The sequence below is a fragment of the Caretta caretta genome, chromosome 25 (assembly GCF_965140235.1).
Source record: "Caretta caretta isolate rCarCar2 chromosome 25, rCarCar1.hap1, whole genome shotgun sequence".
NCBI lineage: Eukaryota > Metazoa > Chordata > Testudines > Cheloniidae > Caretta > Caretta caretta.
Genome location: NC_134230.1, coordinates 14,622,582 through 14,643,684, shown reverse-complemented (window position 1 = coordinate 14,643,684; position 21,103 = coordinate 14,622,582). Strand labels below are relative to the sequence as shown.

Sequence of the window (21,103 nt, the reverse complement as noted above, 5' to 3'; positions counted from 1 at the left end):
CATTATAGTTTTAGTACCCTCTAATGATGGTGCCAGTTTTTGGGTTTTTTTTAAATAAAGGAAAGTCTTGGTGCAGGTTAGGATCCCAGTGTCTCTGTGTATCTTGCAGAAACTCAAGCCCCAGAACCCTAGGCTTGTTTGTTCTCAATCATTCTGAGAACCCAGTTTTCCCCAAACCTCTTAGCAGGCCATGGAGGTGTATTAATTATTTCAACACTTGAATGCACAAGCTGACAGCGTGAAAGTGATCAGAGTGGTAGATGAAACAGCATCTGGCCACCACTGAGAAGGATAACGCAACTCAGAGTTAAAGCTCATACATTGTTTCTTCGGGTTCTCCATCTCTCACCTGTCAGATGGCAGTATCATTCACCGAAATGCTAGCTCATCACCTGTGTGCTTGTGACAGCAGGTCAGCACCCATTGCATCTGCTGTTTAACTGGGGATTACACAGACGCTAGATGACTACAACAGGCGAATTTCAAGATCTGAATGCAGCAAATGTAAATGAAACTGGGGCCCTGTACAGAGAATTTCTTTATTTTGTGCCTTTATAGACAAACATATCTGCAAGCTACTCACTATCTTGTGTAAAGATGTCAAAATTTGCCCTGAGAATGAGCCAAATTCTGCTCTTAGTTGAACTAATTAGGAGAAGAACTTGGTTCCATCTCTTTTAAATTTAAATCCTCCAACGAATTTGATCAATCATGGCTTGATTGGGAACTTTCTTATCAGCATTTCTGAAGCAGCCTTTGAAAACATTATGTATTTAGGATTTTTTAAAATGATGCCTCAAGTATGTAGGCGGAATATTGTTAAAACGCAAGAGGTAAGTGAAATTTATTTTTAAAAATACACGCTTGATACTGTCCTTTCAGAAGGAGAGTACTGGCACCTTTCTTAATATGTTTCACAACCAGAGACTGATGAACTGTTCTAATGAATGAACTCTGAGGATAAGTTTTCTCTTGACTGTATTCACTGAATCATTATTGGTCTTTTTATGGATGTGATTTATTAGATTTTCAATAACTACACTGTTGCAAGGTTTGCAAATGCACATTCCATTGCTGTGGCATTAGGGCTAAATCCTGCCCTTCCTTATCCTAATTACATTTTTATCATAACTCACCCATAACACGCAAGGCTGCGTACTGTGGTCTGCAGGGGTGTGGTATGCAGGAAAAGGGGTAGGCTAGGTTCTGACTGAGTAGATCATATGCTGCCATCAGCAACAACATGTGTTCGGAGACATCCTGCCCTGGTGGGGCAGAACAACTTCATGCTGAACGTGTAGCTGGCAATTCACCACTACCCCCCCTCCACCAGATTCATTCTGGGTAGGATTTAGTTCTAAGATTGCAAGTTATAATGCACGTCCTGGAGCACACACTACATAGTTACACAGCTGTGTGAAGAGTCCTCATATGGCTATTTAATATTTGCCATGAAATTATATCAACAAAGTTACGATCAGACACTTTAGTTCCATCAGAGGAGGTCTCCCATTTATTTAATGTACTTATATGCTCTCTCATCACATAGTATCTAAGCATCTCATAAGTTACTGAATTATCTAATGCAACACACTGAATCATCCTTATGTTGTGTGCAAAAACTACACTCCATCAAAATGAAGTCGGATCGCCTTTCTCTTAGGGATAAATACTGACAGCATCTTTTGCAAGAGTAAATGGCAGGGGTGCTCTGTACCCTGCACACTGGGGCTCTGTACTGCCCTGAGTAATCCTGAGGATGGCTAGGCAGGCATAGAAAGGGCATGGAGTAGACCCATAAATTCCTGGATGGGGTGGGGAGCTCATGCCAGTGATCTCCCATGCCCACCTGATGACTGGGATCCTGGTGCCCTCTCTCTTCCTTGTACAAGTCCTATGGGAGGCTGCTGTAAGCCTGAGGCTGTAAGCCCTGTGGAGCTGCCATGGGAGATAAAAGGAGAAATTAAGTGGTCCCCACAGGGAGTTGTGGGTGGGGTGGTCTATGCCAGCCCCCTTCATTCTATTGTCCAGGCTACAGAGAGGTCTTCGCCCTGTTTGGAAGCAGTCAGCTGGCACTGTTGTGAGAGTTGTATAGCTCCTTTAAGCTTCCCTGCAGAGTCAGGGATGCTCAGTGCATGTGCTAATGAAACACAAAGTATTATTGTAATCATCTCTGTATTGACATAGTAACATATATACTCAAGTATGTCCAAAAGAGTAATAGAGTTCAGACACCAAACTCTTGCGTATACCATGCCTGCCATGAGTCCTGCATTGTCACACCGGCTAATCAAGACATCATTTTCCCAGATCTTAAACTCTATTAAACATCAAGCTCCAAGTGATTTCCTACTTGGATCAAAGATGTGTTTGTTCTAGTGGCACTTAAGTTTAAAAGGCAAGAATACCAGGAATGAATTAAACCTCCCCAGTGGCAGCTGCTGAGGTTCAATTGGTTTGTCAGTGCCATAATTATGCAGCTGGAGTCTTCTGTTTGCCGGCCCATATGTTCCTGAAGGATGTAATGTCATGGAAAAACACAGTGGTGCTTCGTTCCCAAAGCTACGCGATGTTTCTGTTGTACCGTGAGGATTTGCTTATGTTTCAGCTGAAAAATGTTGAGAACAAATGTTCCAGTCTTGGTCTGATAATTAAACTATCATTACTCTTACTTGAACTATCTACATGGAAGTGCATTAAGAGAAATGGCTTGTGTCATAAATAAATTAAACAGTGGGTCTAATGCAAGAGAGGCTGACCATATATTCACATTAAATTATTTTCACATTTCCAGCTCGTCTCTGAAAGTGAATGCTGCTGCTTGCCTCATGCCAGGAATAATTGCTGTTATTTAGTTTATGTTGAATTTTCAACTCATCCGAAGTTAGTGTAGTGCATATTTCCGATTCTGCTGCCTATTAAAAGCATTTAGAGCATTAAAAGAATATTGAGGACAAAAGGACTGATCCTGCAAGATGCTAAAGTCAGTGAGAACTGGGGGCACTCAGACTTCAAACAGCCAAAGGAATGACAAACAACATAATATCCTTTCAAATGTTTAAGATGCTTAGATACTATGGCAATGAGTATACTGCAAACATAAAGACAGATAGCACCATGCAGGAGGTACTTAATACCTTACAGAATTGGGCCTGAAATGTCAGTCATAAGGGCTTAATCCATGTTCGCAAAACTAGGTAATTGCATCATTAAGTCTGGGTACGTGTATGCACAATTGTCATTTGTAAGATCAGCTTCCTAGTTTGCATACACCATTACATGCTTGTGCATGTTCTGCAGGCACAGCATAGATCAGTGAGATTAAACTTTGAAACCATAACTAACAATTTAAACCAAAAAAACAAAAAGGTATCTTTAATAAAGTGTATATCTGTCTTTGACTTCATAGTACCCATGTATTGCAGGTTTCTCAGAAAATGATGCCCTTGCCAGTGCTACAATATTGCTACAATATTTCTCCAGGAGGATGATTTAATTTTAGTTTATTTTAAATGTAGTTTAATTGAATTTCCTTTCTTTAATTACTTTAAAATCAGACCGTAAGAGTTATATTTAAATAGTGCTACATTTTATAATAGTACTACATTTACTTCTGTACTTGTAAGCTGGTCAGATACTTCAGCAACAATAAAAAGTCAGTCAGCAAGATTCTCTCTAGGCTTCATACGTGAGGACTTAAGTTCACAAGTGGTCATAAAAGAAACAAAAAGGTTTAGAAGAGCATCCCTCTGATTACAATCCAGCCCCTGTAACAAATAAGGCCTGTGTTTCTAAAAGCAAATAGCCTTTTGAGCAGAGTGCCCGGGTGATTTTTGAAATTGGTTTTTAGTTGTGCCATTGTTATCAGTGAGCCTGTTGGCTGAAGCAGTCCAAATGGAGGGTTGGGTTGGTTTGTGGGCAGAAGAATGAATGGCCAAACTGTATTTTCAGAAGGGCCTGGGACACTGAAGGGCTGGTGCAGGTGCTCAAAGGCAGTCACGTCAGAGACACAACTAGGCCTTGTCTACATTGGAAGATTATACCTGTTTAGCTTAAATTAGAGTTTCAAAAAGTGATTTAATTAAAGTGGTGCAAATCCCTGTATGGACATTAATTTAAGTGTTTTCAAGTTTATTTAAACCTGCTCCCAATCATCTTAAGCTAAACTGAAAAAAACCAAAACCCTCCCAAAACATTAAAACCAAAATAAGAGTGCCCACACAGGAGTTTGCACTGATATAACTCCATTAGTTTAAATTCATCTCATGATTAAACTAGTTCAACTCTCTTCTGCAGACAAGCTCTAAATCAGGAAATGCAGGTTAAGGTTCTTGAGCAATAGTCGCTCATTGGCTACTGTGCAGTCTGTGCAAAGCTGAAAACAGACATCACAGTGAGAGGACCCTCTCCTTTGCCACCCCACCCACACAACAGAGGGACAGACGTGAATGGACAAAGAAAGACAGACTGGATTTACTGAGGAAGTTGTAGATTAGCTCAGGGAACGAGAGGCAGAGCTGAGATTCAGGTAGAGCTAGAAGAGGCAAGGGGTAGGCGGGACAGTGTCTAACCACACTGGGGCTGAATATCATGAGACATCTCAGGGAAAGTAGATGGCAAGCAAAGGATCAGAGGTAGAAGAGTTTGTACCCTCCTAAGAGGGTCTTTCAGTTTCATAGGACATTCTTCACCCTCACTGAGGCATGGGTCATACAGATGCATAGGCTCACACGTGAAGCCATCCACCAGCACATCTGTGGTGAGCTGAAGGGGGAAGATAGAAAGGCAGATCTTCAGGAGCCTTGCTCACCACTGAAGATCTAGGCCTAATTCACATATGTAAGGTGATTAGTTACATAAGTGAATACGCACCTTTGGTTTGAATAGAAATGCCCCCAAACATGGAATTTCTCAGGGTACTGTTGAAAACCGCATCCAGCATTATGTACTCAGGCAATTTTGACACTAAAAAGTCTAACTAAAATTTTAATAACTAAAAATTCCTGTTAGGGCAACTCCCCTCACACTTTTGAGAATGTTGGCCAGAGTCTGGAGAAGCTGCCTTCTTTTCTGCTTCCCATTTCACTCCTGCATCATGCCAGCAGCACATAGGAAAGCTGCTGTGTCATTTTTAAAGGACAGTGAGCAACCCCCCCCCCTTCTTCCCTATTTATTCCAAGACTTTCCTATCACTCCATGTGTTATGAGGCCTTTGTACTGTTGTCCAAAGGCTATGGTTGCCCTGTGAGAGGGTTGCTGAAGCGTCTTGGTGATCTTGGAGCAATGCCCCTCGGCCATGTACATTGGCCAAACTGGACAGTCTCTATGCAAAAGAATAAATGGACACAAATCTGACATCAGGAATCATAACAGTCAAAAACCAGTAGGAGAACAAAAAGAAAAGGAGTACTTGTGGCACCTTAGAGACTAACAAATTTGTCTGAGCATAAGCTTTCGTGAGCTACAGCTCACTTCATCAGATGCATTCAGTAGAACACTTCAACCTCTCTAGTCACTCAGAACCAATTTAAAGGTGGCAATTTTGCAACAGAAAAGCTTCAAAAACAGACTCCAACCAGAAACTGCTGAACTGGAATTAATTTTCAAACTAGATACCATTAACTTGGGCTTGAATAGAGACTGGGAATGGCTGGATCATTACACAAATTGAATCTATTTCCCCATGTTAAGTATCCTCACACCTTCTTGTCAACAGTCTGAAATGGGCCATCTTGATTATCACTACAAAAATGTTGTTTTCCCCCCCCTCCTGCTGATAATAGCTCATCTTAATTAATTAGCCTCTTAGAGTTGGTATAGCAACTTCCACCTTTTCATGTTCTCTGTATGTGTATATATCTTCTTACTATCTGTTCCATTCTGTGCATCTGATGAAGTGGGCTGTAGCCCATGAAAGCTTACAATCAAATACATTTGATAATCTAAGGTTCCACAAGTACTCCTGTTCTTTTTGCGGATACAGACTAACACGGCTGCTACTCTGAAAGATGTGTTTTGTATTTTACAATTTAGGTGGCAAAGTCTCACTGAAAAAACAGAGGTTTGTTACAAGGCACATCTTCCCCACTAAATAACTAACAGAACACTCTTTATTCAAAGCATCTTAAAATGGTAGGGTATCACCCACAAATTACATATAGGGAAAGTGAAGCACAGAGTGGGGTGGAGAAAAGTAAATTTGCCCAATTGCTCCCACTCTAGTCCCTTAACCACTGAAATGTGTTCTCTCCAATATAAAGCACTGTTTAATTTTTTTAATAGATTACTAGGGAAGTGGCCTGTGTTACTTCACTATTTTTAGATGAATTTTTGAAAAAAAAAATTTGCTTAGCAATACCTGGAATTCTATATAGAATAGAGAGAGAAAGACAGAATTATATATACACACACATACTATCCCAATTCAGAAGGGATTTTTTTAAGGGACAAAATCTGCAGCCTTAGACTGAGGAAGTTTTATGCCAAGTTTCAGCCAGATTCAAAAGAACTAAGATACAAACCCATCACATACAAGGATTATAAATGGAGATGTTTCTGTATTAATCTAAAATAACACTTTTCAGAGGAACAGCACTATTAGTCAACCTAGAATTGCACTGTAGTTTTAGCATTAAGATTGCAAGAAGCTTGCAATCTTAATGCTAAAAGTCAGCATTGCTGAGCAGCCAAGAAAGCTAAGTCTAGGACTTTATATTAATATAATGCTATTTTTGGTGTGTTTGGTACTTCATGTGTGTAGTTGGGTGGTTTTTTGCAGCTATGGAGAACAGTATTTAGGAGGGTATTTTCACCCTTGCAAAGTTTACGTTTAGCGGAAGAGTGGACCACGGATTAGTAGTAAGATTTTCTCTGAATCAGAATCAGGACATTGCTTTCCTTGTTAGGCCTACGCCAAAGGGAGATGTGTAAACACTCTTTTAAGTCAGCCTACCCTGCACAAAGGGAATGCTTTCTGTCTGGATTGAGTGAGAGACTAAAATAGGACTGAAATCAATTGGCTCTTCCTAGCCAGGTTTCACTATTATTATTAACAATGTAGCAGCCTCTGGTGGAGATCTGTTAATTTACAGGTTTCTTCAGCTGTAAATTTCAGCAAGACTTTGCCACCTAAATTGTTAAATACAAAACACACCTTTAAGTTAAATTTAAGTCAGAAAACAATTACTACTGCAGGATTGCCAACCCCAGCATTCAAGAATAATGAGTCAAGCCCCCAAAATGCATCATTTTTTTTAAATCGTGATTTTGGGGTTTGTTTGTTTTTTGCCTTTTGAGCTCAAGTGTTTTTCTGCAACCATAAGGACTGAAATTTATTTAAATAAATTAAAGCTGAGGACACGACTCCAGAAGCTGGTGCTTTAAGGAAGATCAAAAATATCATGAGATTTTTGAAAATTTTGAGAGTTGACAATACTGCTTTAATATCCTTGAGAAATGCACTTTGACATCCTGCATCCCTCTTCCAGTTCTTCAGTAATGGAAGATGGATTATTGCAAGTACATAAAAGGTTGTTAAAAGGCTGTTACAAGGAGGAGGGAGAAAAACTGTTCTTCTTAACCTCTGAGGATAGGACAAGAAGCAGTGGGCTTATATTGCAGCCAGGGTGGTTTAGGTTGGACATTAGGAAAAGCTTCCTAACTGTCAGAGTGGTTAAGCACTGGAATAAATTGCCTAGGGCGGTTGTGGAATCTTCACCATTTGGAATTTTTAAGAACAGGTTGGACAAACACCTGTCAGGGATGGTCTAGACCAGTGGTTCTCAAAGCCGGTCCGCAGCTTGTTCAGGGAAAGCCCCTGGTGGGCCGGACCGGTTGTTTACCTGCCGCATCCGCAGGTTCGGCCGATCTTGGCTCCCACTGGCTGCGGTTCGCCGCTCCAGGCCAATGGGGGCTGCGGGAAGGGCAGCCAGCACATCCCTTCTGTCGTGGCGGGACCAAAACTGGATGCAATACTCCAGGTGTGGCCTCACCAGTGCCGAACAGAGGGGAATATTCACTTCCCTCGATCAGCTGGCAATGCTCCTACTAATACAGCCCAATATGCTGTTGGCCTTCTTGGCAACAAGGACACACTGCTGACTCATATCCAGCTTCTCATCCACTGTAATCCCCCGGTCTTTTTCTGCAGAACTGCTTTTAGGCCCTTGGAAAATGCCAAGCCTAAATTATCTTACATAAGAACAGTCATACTGGGTCAGACCAATGCCAGGTGCTTCAGACGGAATCATCAAGTGATCCATCCCATGTCATCCACTCCCAGCTGCTGGTAAACAGAGGCTAGGGACACTCAGCCATATTTGCAAAAAGAAAAGGAGTACTTGTGGCACCTTAGAGACTAACCAATTTATTTGAGCATAAGCTGAAGTGAGCTGTAGCTCACGAAAGCTTATGCTCAAATAAATTGGTTAGTCTCTAAGGTGCCACAAGTACTCCTTTTCTTTTTGCGAATAAAGACTAACACAGCTGTTACTCTGAAACCTGTCAGCCATATTTAATACCGAGTGGAAAAAGTTATCAGATAAGAAACTGACATCTTGACTGTTCAATTATTCAGATTAGGACTGTAAGAAAGCAGACTCTTATAGCCGTAAGAAGGTTCATTCTTTTTCTTTATGTAAATTCATTTCTTGGTGAGGGTGGAGTTTATTTAATTGTAGTTTTAACCCTTGCTCATTTCATCTGAAGAGAGCATTTACCTTAAAACTTTGGAATATCCTGTTCAGACTCAAGTCCATCATCAGATGGAAGTGCTTGCTGGAATATCATTAAAGTGCCCCATTATTCACACTGACAGAGATACTGAAGCAGCAACTGCTATTTATAAAGATTAAAAAAAAAAAAAAAGGCATTGGGCCAGATCTGAGGTGCACTGGGGTGACTCTATTGGCTTTGATGAAGCTATGCTGATTAATAACAGGTGAGGATCTGACTCATTTAGTAAATATTTCACTGTAAAGGCAGAGCTCTCTTCTCAGTTACACTGGTGTAAATCCAGAGCAACCCCATTGATTTCTATGGAGTTACTCCAGATTGACACCAACATCAGAGCAGAACTGGACAATGAAGATACTATAGCTGGTCACTGGAGTTTCATTAGGAGCGAAGTATCAAAATAAAAGGACTTTTTAGGAGAGATCAGGAAAGGGAAGACATGCTTACAGACAGAGGGAGATCAAAAGGGCCAATTTCGAGAAGGACATGATGGCAATCAAGAAGTTCAGCTGCCAAGTTATAATTCCATGCTTTATGACCAGGCAAAGCTTCTGTTTCTATTACCCTTGCTCCACAGCAATTGTAAATGCCAAAGTATTGACGTGGAAGTTCCTTTTGCTCTGTCCAGATAGTGCAGCCCTTTAGGGGGGAAACTACTCACTAAAGTCAGTGTCATAACTCCCACTGACATCCATGGGAACAGGAACAGACCCATAGGCAAGAATGGGACAAGAATCATGGTTGGCTCAGTGTAATGCCTGCCATAAATTAAGACAAGCCCTGGGTTCAAAGTACATTGGCTGAAGTGGTATAAGACTCAGTTGAAACATGGTTTCAGCTAAAATGTTTTAGGCAGTACTTTTCAAAGGAGCCAATGAATTTTCGTGGGAATGGGCACCTAAACTCCCTCAAGCGCCTTTGAAAATCTTAGCCTTACATGTGGTTCAAATGCCCAGCATAGTTAGAAACATTATTCCAGGCTAAAGCTATCCCGATCATCATTGGAAAGCCATAAACAGGAAAAGCTGGAGAGACACACTAGTGAGATACATTTGTGCAAAAGAGCTTTACAAGGGGACCCAGTGGGGCAATGATATAGCATTGCTAACATAATGGACTTTTCCCGCCTAAGCAGGAAGAGTTCTCCTGATTATTACCAATTCCCTGTTAGGCGGTAAAATAAATTTGGCAAGAGAGAATTTGATCTGGCACTGTCTCTTTAAATGGGACACCCTGTTATGTGACCGAGTGCTGGGGAGCTGCAGACAGGCACCCGTGGCACTTTTGTTTCCCTTCCTGTGAGAGCTGTCCTTACCTTGCTGAGCTGCTGCAGATTCATTCAATGTTCCTCTCAGGTATTTGTCATTTGGTTATTAACCCTAGTCCCCATCATCTGGAACAAGATCTCCCTCATTATTTTTGATTAATTGTTTTAGGCCATTTTTAAAGCCGCCTTCCCCCTTATGACGATGGGCTTTCGGCACAGTATATTTAAAATTTCTCTCACTGTTTTTGATCTGTCCCTCATTTAGGCCCTGAATTCAGCAAAGCACATGCTTAATTTTTGAGTCACTGGGACTTAAGCACATGCTTAACTTTAATGTGCACTTCAGTGCCTTGCTAGTTCAGAGCCTTAGACTGCGAGAGCATCAAAACCGAGTTATTTGGAAGTTGTACATTGGTAAAGTGTGTCTCTATTACTCACTTTTTGAGGTGCTTGGCCCCATAGGATTTGGGCAGCAATTTAAAAAAAAAAAAAATTGGTTAGAAGTTTGGTAGATCTCAGTCCAGTTCCCAGCGGGCAGATGCCCATATATCACAGAACGCTCATCCTCGCCAGCACTAAAGCCCCTCGCTGGGCAGTCCCAAGGGACAGGCCAACGACTGAATAAGATGGAGCTACCCCCTCATCTTCCATGGGCTCCCTTCAGGTCATGTTTGAGGCACATTTGCAGGGTATTGTGGGGAAGCCTGCACTGCTGTCCCTCGTGCTGGACCGGTTCCCACGCTGCGCCAAATCTCAGGCCGACAGCATGACATCCATCCCATGTGGCGGCTCCAATGGCTCCTCCCCAGAGCTTGGTGCCAGGCTCGGCGCGCTCCCCCGCAGTTCCTCCTCCCGCCTGCCAGGGGATGCTGTGACAGAGGAATCGCAAGCATCTGAGCTGGCCTGCTCGCCCCTGCTTCCCCGGGCTGGGGCCAGCCAAGCCAGCGTGGAGGTGCAGGAGGCTGGCAGGGCAGCGTGTGCCCCTGTGAGGGAGGTGAGGGGCAGAGGGGAGGAGGCCGGGGCCAGGCAGCGGGGAGGGAACAGGGTGACAAGGGGGAGCAGGATCTGCCCCCGCATCCAGGGTCACTCTCCCAGTAACCCTCTCGCCTCCCCCAGATGCCCCAGACTCCCTCCAGTTGTCCCTCTGTCCCCAGCTCCTCTGTCTGTCTCTGCCAACCCCTCCCCAGGCTCTCCCAGCGCCCTCCCACTACCTGCTTTTTGTGGGTACAGGATGTCACAACTACAGGGCTAGCTGCACCTCTGAACCCTCTCTGAGGGCACACCCACAGCTGTCAGGCCTCACGCCTTTCGCTTGCGCGCGGTGGAATCATGCAATTCTGCCACTCTCAGAGCAGGCCCTGGGCTACTGTACTCTGCACCTCAACCATGCTTACCCAGCAAGTCCGACTGGGTTCGGTACCCCTTCAGGAGTCTGTGAGCACTGGGGAATATAGTGACCCCGCCGCATTCTTACCCCAAAGTGTATTGTTTAATCTTCACAGGAGGAACCAAGCATCAGAGAAAGAGGCTTTGTAAAATAGTCTATACACACACCTGACTTACCATCTCCATCCTCCAAGGTGAACGTAGGACAGCTTACCCTCTTCAGCCCCCCAGCGGGTGTGTGTCTGTGCCGGTGTGTTCCCCTGAACAGCCCCCAAAACCTTTATCCAGCCAACACTCCTTGGTGTCGGTTTTCCAGCTCTGTTTGCCCTGCTGCCCAAAATCAGGCCAGTGAGTTCAGCAAGGGGCCAGAGGTAGAACATCAAAGCAAATGGCTCGTTTCCCCCGCAAGCGTTGGTAGATGGGTGGCTGTCTGAAGCCATTGTAGAGACAAGGTGGGTAAGGTAATACTGTTTATTGAACCAACTTCTGTTGGTGAGAGAGACAAGTTTACATAGAGCTCTTCGTCAGGTCTGGGAGAGCCATTGTAGGCAAGACAGAGTACATGAAGACAGGCTCTTCCTGAATAAACCCTCTTGACCAGGGGTTCTCAAACTTCATTGCACCACAACCCCCTTCTGACAACAAAAATTACTACATGACTCCAGGAGCCCGCCCGAGCTTTACAACCCTGGGCGGGAGGGAGGGGCCGAAGCCCAACGACTTCAGCCCCAAGTGGGGGGCCTATAGCCTGAGCCCCGTTGCCCAGGGCTGAAACCCTTGGGCTTCCGCCCTCAGTGGTAGGGCTCGGGTTTCAGCTTTGGCTCTGAGCAGTGAGGCCAGGACTTTGGCTTTAGCCCCAGGCCCAGGCAAGTCTAACACCTGCCCCGGCGACCCCTTTATAACAGGGTCGCGACCCACTTTGGGGTCCTGACCCAGAGTTTGAGAACCACTGCTCTTGACTCTACAACCACATACATACTAACAGTAACTTTGACTGATTCTCTTCTCCATCCCACCACACAGGTGTTAATTAATTAAGGCTAGGATTTTCAAAAGAGCCTATGTATAGACAGAAGAATCTTTTAAAATTTGCACCTAAGTCTATTGAGATAAATAGGAATTACACAGAAAATTGCTCACTTGTGTAGCTAGCAACTTTAAATGTTAATTATTTAACTTTTAATAATTTGCTTTTCACTGTTTATATTTCTTTTTCTGCTTTTTCCTCAGCTTGAAGAATTAAACAAGACCCATCACAGTGCTATTATGTTCAGGTTTCCAGTAGTACAGAGGAACATTTACATTTTAAAAATTCTGTTTTCATAATTAATATTTTGTTTCCCTTTAAACTGGCATGAAAAACTCCTCCTGTGTGTAGTCCCATTAAGCTCAATGGTACTGCTCACATAAGTGAAGTATTTGCAGCCTGGGACCATTTAGTTTGTGCTCAGTGAATATTGAAAAGTTTAGTGGAATGGAACTTGCCTCCAAAAATAAAAAAGTAAAAATCTATATGATACTTATTTTAGGTTCTGTGAAAGAAAGGACTACTTAAATAAAAGGAGACATTTATCCCTTGAGCCCCCATTGAAAGCATATTCCAAATAAAAACAGCAGCATGGTGAGTACACTTTAAATTACATCATAGATAACTGGGCATTCAACTGTGTTTGCTTAAATATATATTTATGTGAATGCAAAATGAACTCAAAACCACTCACAAGGATAAACAGCAGGGAATTTTTATGTAAGAAAACGGGCAAAGGATTTTTGTTTATTAGATACATATTATATAAAACAATTATGAAGTTATGGTACAGGGCCACTGAACACCTTGGTGCATGGGGGATGATTTATAAATTAAGTTATTTTTTAGTTTTGAATGGGTATAATTATTTTCAGAATGGCAAATTGGCTGAATGCTATCCTGAATGGTTTCACCCAATACATGCATGTTCAGAAACAGAGTCTTCCATTCATAAGATAGCAAGCTTACAGCTGAGGGTCAGATCATAGGATACACGTGCAAGCTGTATGTTGTGTCTATTGTGAAATTCATCAAATAGGTTAATAAATACATCCACAAATTCCCTCCCATCTCTTATAGCTGAGCAAAGAAACTGTTCAAACAAATCATTTGAAAAGTTTCACAAGTTTTATCAAGCTAATTATTCTAATATTTAAAAATTTAAATAGATGGGATTGAGAACAGCTCCCGCTAACTGTTGCTAAAATCATCCTGTTTTTCTTACGTGTCTTAAGATAATTCTAACCCTTTTGCAGAACGAGAACATTTGTGATGACATGTACAACAATGTCAGCTCAGTTGCCATGGATCTATCTAATTTAGTGACTTGGGCACATACTCATGGAACTATATGCAGTCAAATCCCAAGCTTGGAAATTATACAGAATATGGGACATCCCACCAGGGACAATTCTGTTTTATGGATATGTGAATCTGGACATGCATATCACTGGCCCTGTGGGGCATTATACTTCAGAAGCCAGGAGGAAAGGGAGGAAGCTGCAGAACAGAAAAAGAGGTCCAGAAGCTATGACTCCTGGTCAGTGGAACATAATTTAAGTGAAAAGAGATACAGGGTAGCCTCACCTTTTGAAAAAAAGAAAGCTGACTCAGTTAACATGGGATCATGTAGCAGATCCCCCGAAATAATGCAAAAGAAAGAGGACACATTTTGTGTAATGTCTGATATAACAATGACAAAAGAAAAGCAGAGTGGAGTAGTTCCTCAGAAAGACAGCTACTCCATGAGGTCATGCTTTGCTGCAGAGCTGAGTCTTCCATCAACTGACTATCATGCCAAAACTGACCATGGTAATGCAGAGCCAGAAAGCAGGGAGGACCTGCAAGACATCTCTGATGAAGAAGAATTTGAAACAGATACAGGAGACCAAATATGCAGAAGTAATTGTGATTCTGAAAGAGTATTCCAGAATAAAGAAGGATCTGCTGAGGAAGAACTGCAAATGCACAGAGATAGTAAGGTCATTAGCAAACGAGCAGCCAACCAGACATCAGTTTCTGTCTTTAAAGAAAAGGCTGCAGTAATTCCCTGTTTACAGGAGACTTTAGAAGACAGCCATCATAGGAGCCTGGAAAGCAACTGCTTGAAGTTAGCAGCTCTTCATCCTACAAAGTCCAAAAGCAAAACCTCTAAAGCAGGGAATTCCTGTGAATCAACAGCATCCAAAGAACAGTTAAAGCCCTTTCCTGCTTCCAACAGGGAAACAAAGGCCCAGTTAGAGCCACCCTCATTCCTGGCTTTCTATGACACTGCATTCCCTGGAGCTGTCCATCAGCAGCTCCAGCTGTGCCCATCTGTGTGTGCCACATCAGAAATGGGACTAGCTGGGAACCGTGCTGAAGTACCTACTGAGGAGAGCAAACAGCCAGGACCACCGAATGCTGCAATTTCTTTAGCTCTGCCTACTCTGGAGAATGAAAACTCTGAGGACAATCTGCCTGTGTCTTCAAACAAAAGTAAGGATTTCTGGAGTTTTATTCCTGGGTGGTTTTTTTTTTTAGTATGTGTCTCTTTTAGCCAGAATATTACAATTTGGGTGGCTCCATTTAGCCACCTAAATCCATATCTGAGCACCTAAATAAAAGCACCAGATTGCCAGAGATCCTGAACACCCTAATCTCCCACTGACATAATAGGAGCCTTAAGCAATCAGCGCTTCCGAAGATCAAGCCACTTATTTAGGTGCCCTATAATATACATTTGCGTGGCTAAAGCCAACTACCTAAATTGGAACATTTTAGACTGATTTTACCACAATAGCACCACACACTGTACCTCTTAATATGTGGTCCCTGCAATAAACTGTAACCAGGGTTATGAACTCAGGTCTCCCCAGGAAAGAGAAAGAGGAACTGATCTTTAAAACAATTTAGTGCAGTAACTGCAGGGAAATTCTGGTTCCATTGAAGTAAGTAGCAAAATTCCCATTGACTTCAATGATCCCAGAATTTCACCCCTTTTCTTAAAAGCACTAAAGATATTAAAGCAATTTGTTAAAAAAGTTTATGTCTTGTGTATCCTGTTATGATTTGGGATCTTAAAATTTTTTGGTAACTAAAAATAGACAGACTTTTTTATTTGTAAAATAAATTCACTTCTTGCCATTCATGCCATGTGTCAGCATAGAGCACATTTTTACATGAGAATGTCATAAGATTCCTCATTAGAATATGCTCTTTGATGAATAACTAAAATGTGGCATGTGATTATAGTAGCTTTTAAAACAGTTCCTGCCTTGTGCACTGTACATCATCCATTTTCTTCTTGTATGTACTAACTGTTAAACTATCCTTCTTGCCAAATATTGGGAACCATTAGTGACTGGATCTGCTTCATTTTAGAAGTGATCTGGAGCACAATTATGATTTTAGCATAGGTGTGGCTAATGAATTTTTAGTGCCAGTTACCTACATACTGATTTAATTTAGTGATTAAAACCATCAAGTAAGCAGCAAAGGGCCAAGTTTTTAAAGAGGATTCAGTAGAGCAAATACATTTGCATCTGATTTTCCTTTGCTTGCAAGCGGTGCTTCATATAAATATCAGGCAGCTGGATGTCTACCTGATCTGTATGCAAAAGATTTTTATGCATGCAAAAATGCAGGTGCAAATATAGAGCCATCTTTTGAAAGTTCAGGCAAACAGTCCCAAAATTTGGGATTGTAGGTTTAATTAATTTTCCACAATTGTTTGGTGCGATGACTCCTTTTATCTGACTGATGGCTCTCCAGAGACATGTGAAAATTCAGGGTGATGCTTACTAAATGTATATCTAGATTTTGTGGCAGAGCCAGAGCCCCTTAGGACTTCATGGTTGGCAGTAAACTGCACATTGTGACTGTTGAGATATAACAGTGACAGCAAGCCACGATAGAACATGGATAGTTCTTGAGTTACAGATCCCCAGCCACCTGAGCTAAAAGAAATATAGTCTTTATCTCTGCCATTGTTAGGGCTTATGACATGACTGAATGATTCTCAGTTCATCCAGTAGAGGGTAGATGTCCATACTGCTAAATTAGCTAGTACATCAAAGACAGAAAAAACCTGCTGTTAGATTCTGTGATGCAGAAGATTGGATACAATTCTTCCTTGACTGAACAGAGTACTGGAATAGTGCTTTAAGGCTTGTCTACTCCTGAGCGTGAATTTGGATTAAGGTAGGGTGTTTGTTCAGACAAGCCTTTACACAACTAAAAATCTGCAGCATGACTACACTTGGTGAATACATTGTTTGAGTACTTTTGAAATTGACTTGATAGTGTATCTCATCAAGAGCCACTGTGAATTCACCTGGGGACATTTATGCAAGAATTGTTTTTGCTGAACAATGAGTCATAAGCCATTTTATCTTAATCTCAGCCTTCGCTTGCAGTCTCAGTGTTTTTTTGATTTACAAACCATTTCTTTTTTCAAGTAGACCACGCAATCGTTTTCATAAAAAAGGAGCAGCCACATTTAGGTTTGTAGATCCATACTCTCTGTGCAGAAACAATAGTAATTAAACCAAAAATCATGTACCAAATGACTCAGTGCCAACAAGAGACATTCACAGCCATCAGCTCCAGAACCCCACTCACCACCCACATCTTCACACCTGGAAAAAACCCACAGGAGAGCACATGGACCTTTGCAGCATACCCTGAAGGCAATCAAACATGGCCTGTGGGAAGTGAAGTCATAGGAGGAGAGAGAAAGGTGGGTGGGAGCACAAATCATTTAAGGGCTGCCCAGGTTTGAAAACCCACCTTAAACTTCACCTGGAAACCACTGTGGCCAGTGTACTCAATGGGGCTGAGGTGTAGTGTGCTACTTATGAGAAATCCCACTCAGTAGGTGGGCAGCTACATTCTGCACTAGCTGCTGTTCCCAAATGGTCTTAAACAAGGGGTCATCCTCAGAGCACATTACAGTAATCCAGCTTGAAGGTAGCAAAGGTGAGGATGACTGTGATGAGGTCCACACCTAAAGAAAAGACCTCCTTGCCAAGTGCTACCTAAGGATCCAGCAGCAGCGGAATTCCAATAAGCCCCCTAGGATGTATGCCTGTGTAACTGATGGCAGGCATTCTCTCTCCCTACTCTTCAAGCCATTTACATCCCACCTTGAGGGGTTAGGCCAGTGGTTCTCAAACTTTTGTACTGGTGACCCCTTTCACATAGCAAGACTGAGTGTGACCCCCCCTTAAATATATAAAAAAGTGTTATTAATTTATAACACCATTATAAATGCTGGAGGCAAAGTCAGGGTTTGGGGTTGAGGGTGACAGCTCGTAACCCCCCCTTGTAATAACCTCACAACCCCCTGTTCGAGAACCCCTGGGTTAGGCAATGTATAGACCTTGGGATGGCCCTCTGCATAGGGGTGAATTTCACCATAAGTGATTCTCTTCCTAGGCTACATGGAACTATATAGATGTGACAACTCTATAACAATCTGAGAAATAAAGCCCGCTGGAATCCTGGCACTCCTTTTTAAGAGATATTTTTACTTGTTCCATTTTAAACAGAGTGGGCTTTTCCTGATTCTCAGCCCCTAGAACAAACTTTCAGCTGACAGTTGTGTTCCATGACTAGAGTGCTCCTTTTTAATAAAGAAGCGTCAGTGCTGGAGACCACTTTGAAGTATATTCTGTTTAATGGCTTGTGCAGCACATCAAACATGTAAAATAAATGCAGCTTAATACTGGGCCACATCCTGAGATCTGCACACAGGCCAGCTCCTGTTGATTTCCCGGGGACTGCCTGAGCATAACAGAACAAAATTTGACTCACTACTGTGCCTTATTTAACTATAAAATATACGCATGACCATAGTTGCAATCTGAGGAATTTTTATATGCACTATCCCTTTTTGGATTGCTCAAGTTTCAGAGTCCACATTTCAGGTCCAATCATGCAATCCTTAGTGACGTGACTAGTTCCATAAGGAAGAGCTGCAGATTGTGGCCTTAGATCTAAATTTTTAGATCATACAGGGTGAAATTCACCCCCTTCCCAACACACAAGTTAAAGTCCCACCTTAAGCCCTATTTTGAGGTCTTAAGTGTGGCATATAACTTAAGATGTCTCTCTGTATAGGGATGAATTTCATAATTTCAGTGAGTGGTATAAAATTTCATTAACGCCTAAGCCTGCTCCCCTTGAATTATGAGCTTTTAAATATTTGATATGTTATCACCTAGGAATGCCAGTTAAGATCAGGACCCCACTGTGCTAGGCACTGCACAGAAAAATAACAAAGATGACAGTTCCCTGCACCAGAGAACTTATAGCGGAGGCGTCAGACAGGATGCAACAGGTGGAAAAACAGTGGGATGGGTGGGAGAATGCGATCACAAAAGCAAAACAAAAAACAAAGGGAGCAGGATTATAGTAGTCCCAGAATGTTTGAATGCTTTAAAAAGGAAGGTGAACATGGTTCTGCATCACCTTACATGCCTTTGATAGCCTCTGTAGTTCTTTCTATCCACAGAGTTGTCTCTTATCTTTTAGAGACATTGAAGAAGTCGGAGAGTAAGAGAATTCGTAATATTGGTGATATAAAAATGTTCAGAGACTGGTTGGCTTCACATTATCCTTCTGAAACGCGTGAGATCTTCACACTGCCACCTGCAGACCTTGATAATTACCTAGCCTCCTTCTATACTAGAGTGAGGAAGCAGAATGGCACAGAGTTTTCCGCCAACTCTTTATTCTTCTTTCAGAGCAGTATAGACAGATACCTCAAGGAACACAAGTATGAGTATAGTGTGATTAAAGGGTCTGAGTTCACAGCATCTCAGGAAGCTTTAAAAGTAAAATGCCAGCATCTAGCACTGAAGGAGAGGGAGAGAGATTGGAATATTTTGGAAAACCTGACAGATAAAGATGTAGAGGATCTTCGTAAAAAGGGCATACTGAGTCGAATGCATCCCGAAGGATTTCTGCACCTAATGCTTGTAAACATCATCCGAGGCTTTGGGACAAACACACACAGTCAGACTCCAAATCTGTGGTGGGGGCAGATTGTGTTAAAAGAGAATGAGGAGGGATTAGAGTACTTGGAGTGGAAAGATGATCTGAACACACAGGCAAGCACAGAAGAGTCAGTTCTATGTATTTATGCCAAACCTGATAATCCAGGCAACTGTCCAGTCAGGGACTATAAGGAGTATGCTAAGAGAAGGCCATTGGATATGCATCATGACCGTGATCCATTTTACTTATCTCCTAAACCTTTGTGCTGCATATGGGACCAAATATGGTACTGTAGAAAATCACTGACAAAAACCAAAATGGAGAAAATGATGAAAGTCATTGTCCAGCAAGTTAAAGGATCTGAAAAAAGGTCCATGAAATAAGAGTTACCAGTTTGATTTCTGCTGTGCCTATTTTGGTATAAGTATGATTTAAATCAGTTTTGGAGTTGTTTAAAATGACAGCAGTTAGAATAGGTAGCGAGGGAACCCCTCTTCTCAGCAGATTGCCCGAAGTACTTACGAAGTTTTGTTGTTAAATTGACTACCACCTTCATTTTCAACATGGAGGACAAGAAAAAGACCACGGATAGAATTCATTCTTGCATTCTATTTACTGAATTAAATCTAAATCCTGGATTTAAAACACTGTTGATGTTCTATTGAATTAGCTCAGTAATGTTAATGTTGAAAGGACCTGTGTTTGAGTACCCTGGCTGAGAATTACAGGTACGTTCAGTGGAGGTGGGGAGGGGAGAAATTGATCTGGTTGTAAACCAAGCTTGTGGTCTAATGTGTAATTTATCTGTATCTTTTTATTGTAAAGAGAGAAACAGGTGGAGCTGGCTTTGGGAATAAAGAAGAATGATGAAAGATCACCCGTAGTTGCCAGCTACTAATCCATAGCTAATCAGAATGTTTTATACATAAGTGTTTAGATCAATTCTTATTTTTCTAAATGAGGAAGAAATTCTTACATTTGAGACGTTCTGAATGTGTTTTAGTAAGTTACCAACTCCCCAAATGCAGTTAATAGCATTGAAAAGTTTTATAGCAGCTCTTTTCCTCTGTGCGATAACCATAGTCTGTAGAGGATTAGAGTCAGTAGTCAAATTCTGTAATTCAGTTCAAAAGTTGTTTAACAGATGTATTTTCTTAATGTCCAGTCGTAATTGTTGACATTTCATAATAAACAAAATTTTACTTCATTACTGTCAGTCTGTTCCAAGGTGAAACCAGTAACCCAGTACTGGTATCATTTCATTTCTATTGTTCAAATCGCTATGATATACTATGATTATACTATTATCAATATATAATAGTATAATCAGATATTGACTTTTCTTCAAGCGACTAACAATTATTTGTACTCTGGAGCTGATGCTGCTAACGTATCTAGCCACATGAAGTTCATCTGACCGCAGTGGGATTCCATACAAGCATGAGGATCTGTGTGGGTGAATCCCATTGTAGGACCCAGTCCTGTACATAGCAGTTTTTAATCCATAGATCTCAAAGTAGTTTACAAAGCGGAGTAAGAATTTTTCTTCCCTTTCTATAGGGGTTGAAAGAGAGGACTAAACTAACTTGCCCAAAGGTACATAACTAACCAGTGGCAGAGCTTGGGGGTATATCCCATATTTCCTGACTTTCCTACGTTATAGAGCTTAGCCTGCAGTATTGATGGGAGAGTCATTATGGCAGAATCTC

The 21,103-nt window shown here is 41.8% G+C and overlaps 1 protein-coding gene across 1 annotated transcript in view; it reads left to right on the top strand.

Moving 5' to 3' along the window:
- Positions 1-20,552, top strand: part of LOC125627295 (uncharacterized protein KIAA1958) — a 29,143-nt gene extending 8,591 nt beyond the window's left edge. Inside the window, exons 2-4 of the mRNA XM_048831249.2 lie at positions 12,916-13,007; positions 13,670-14,891; positions 18,930-20,552. Coding sequence (XP_048687206.1) covers positions 13,005-13,007; positions 13,670-14,891; positions 18,930-19,777 — 2,073 coding nt within the window. The 5' untranslated portion in view covers positions 12,916-13,004 and the 3' untranslated portion in view covers positions 19,778-20,552. The remainder of the gene's footprint in view (positions 1-12,915; positions 13,008-13,669; positions 14,892-18,929) is intronic.
- Positions 20,553-21,103: the final 551 nt, after the last annotated feature.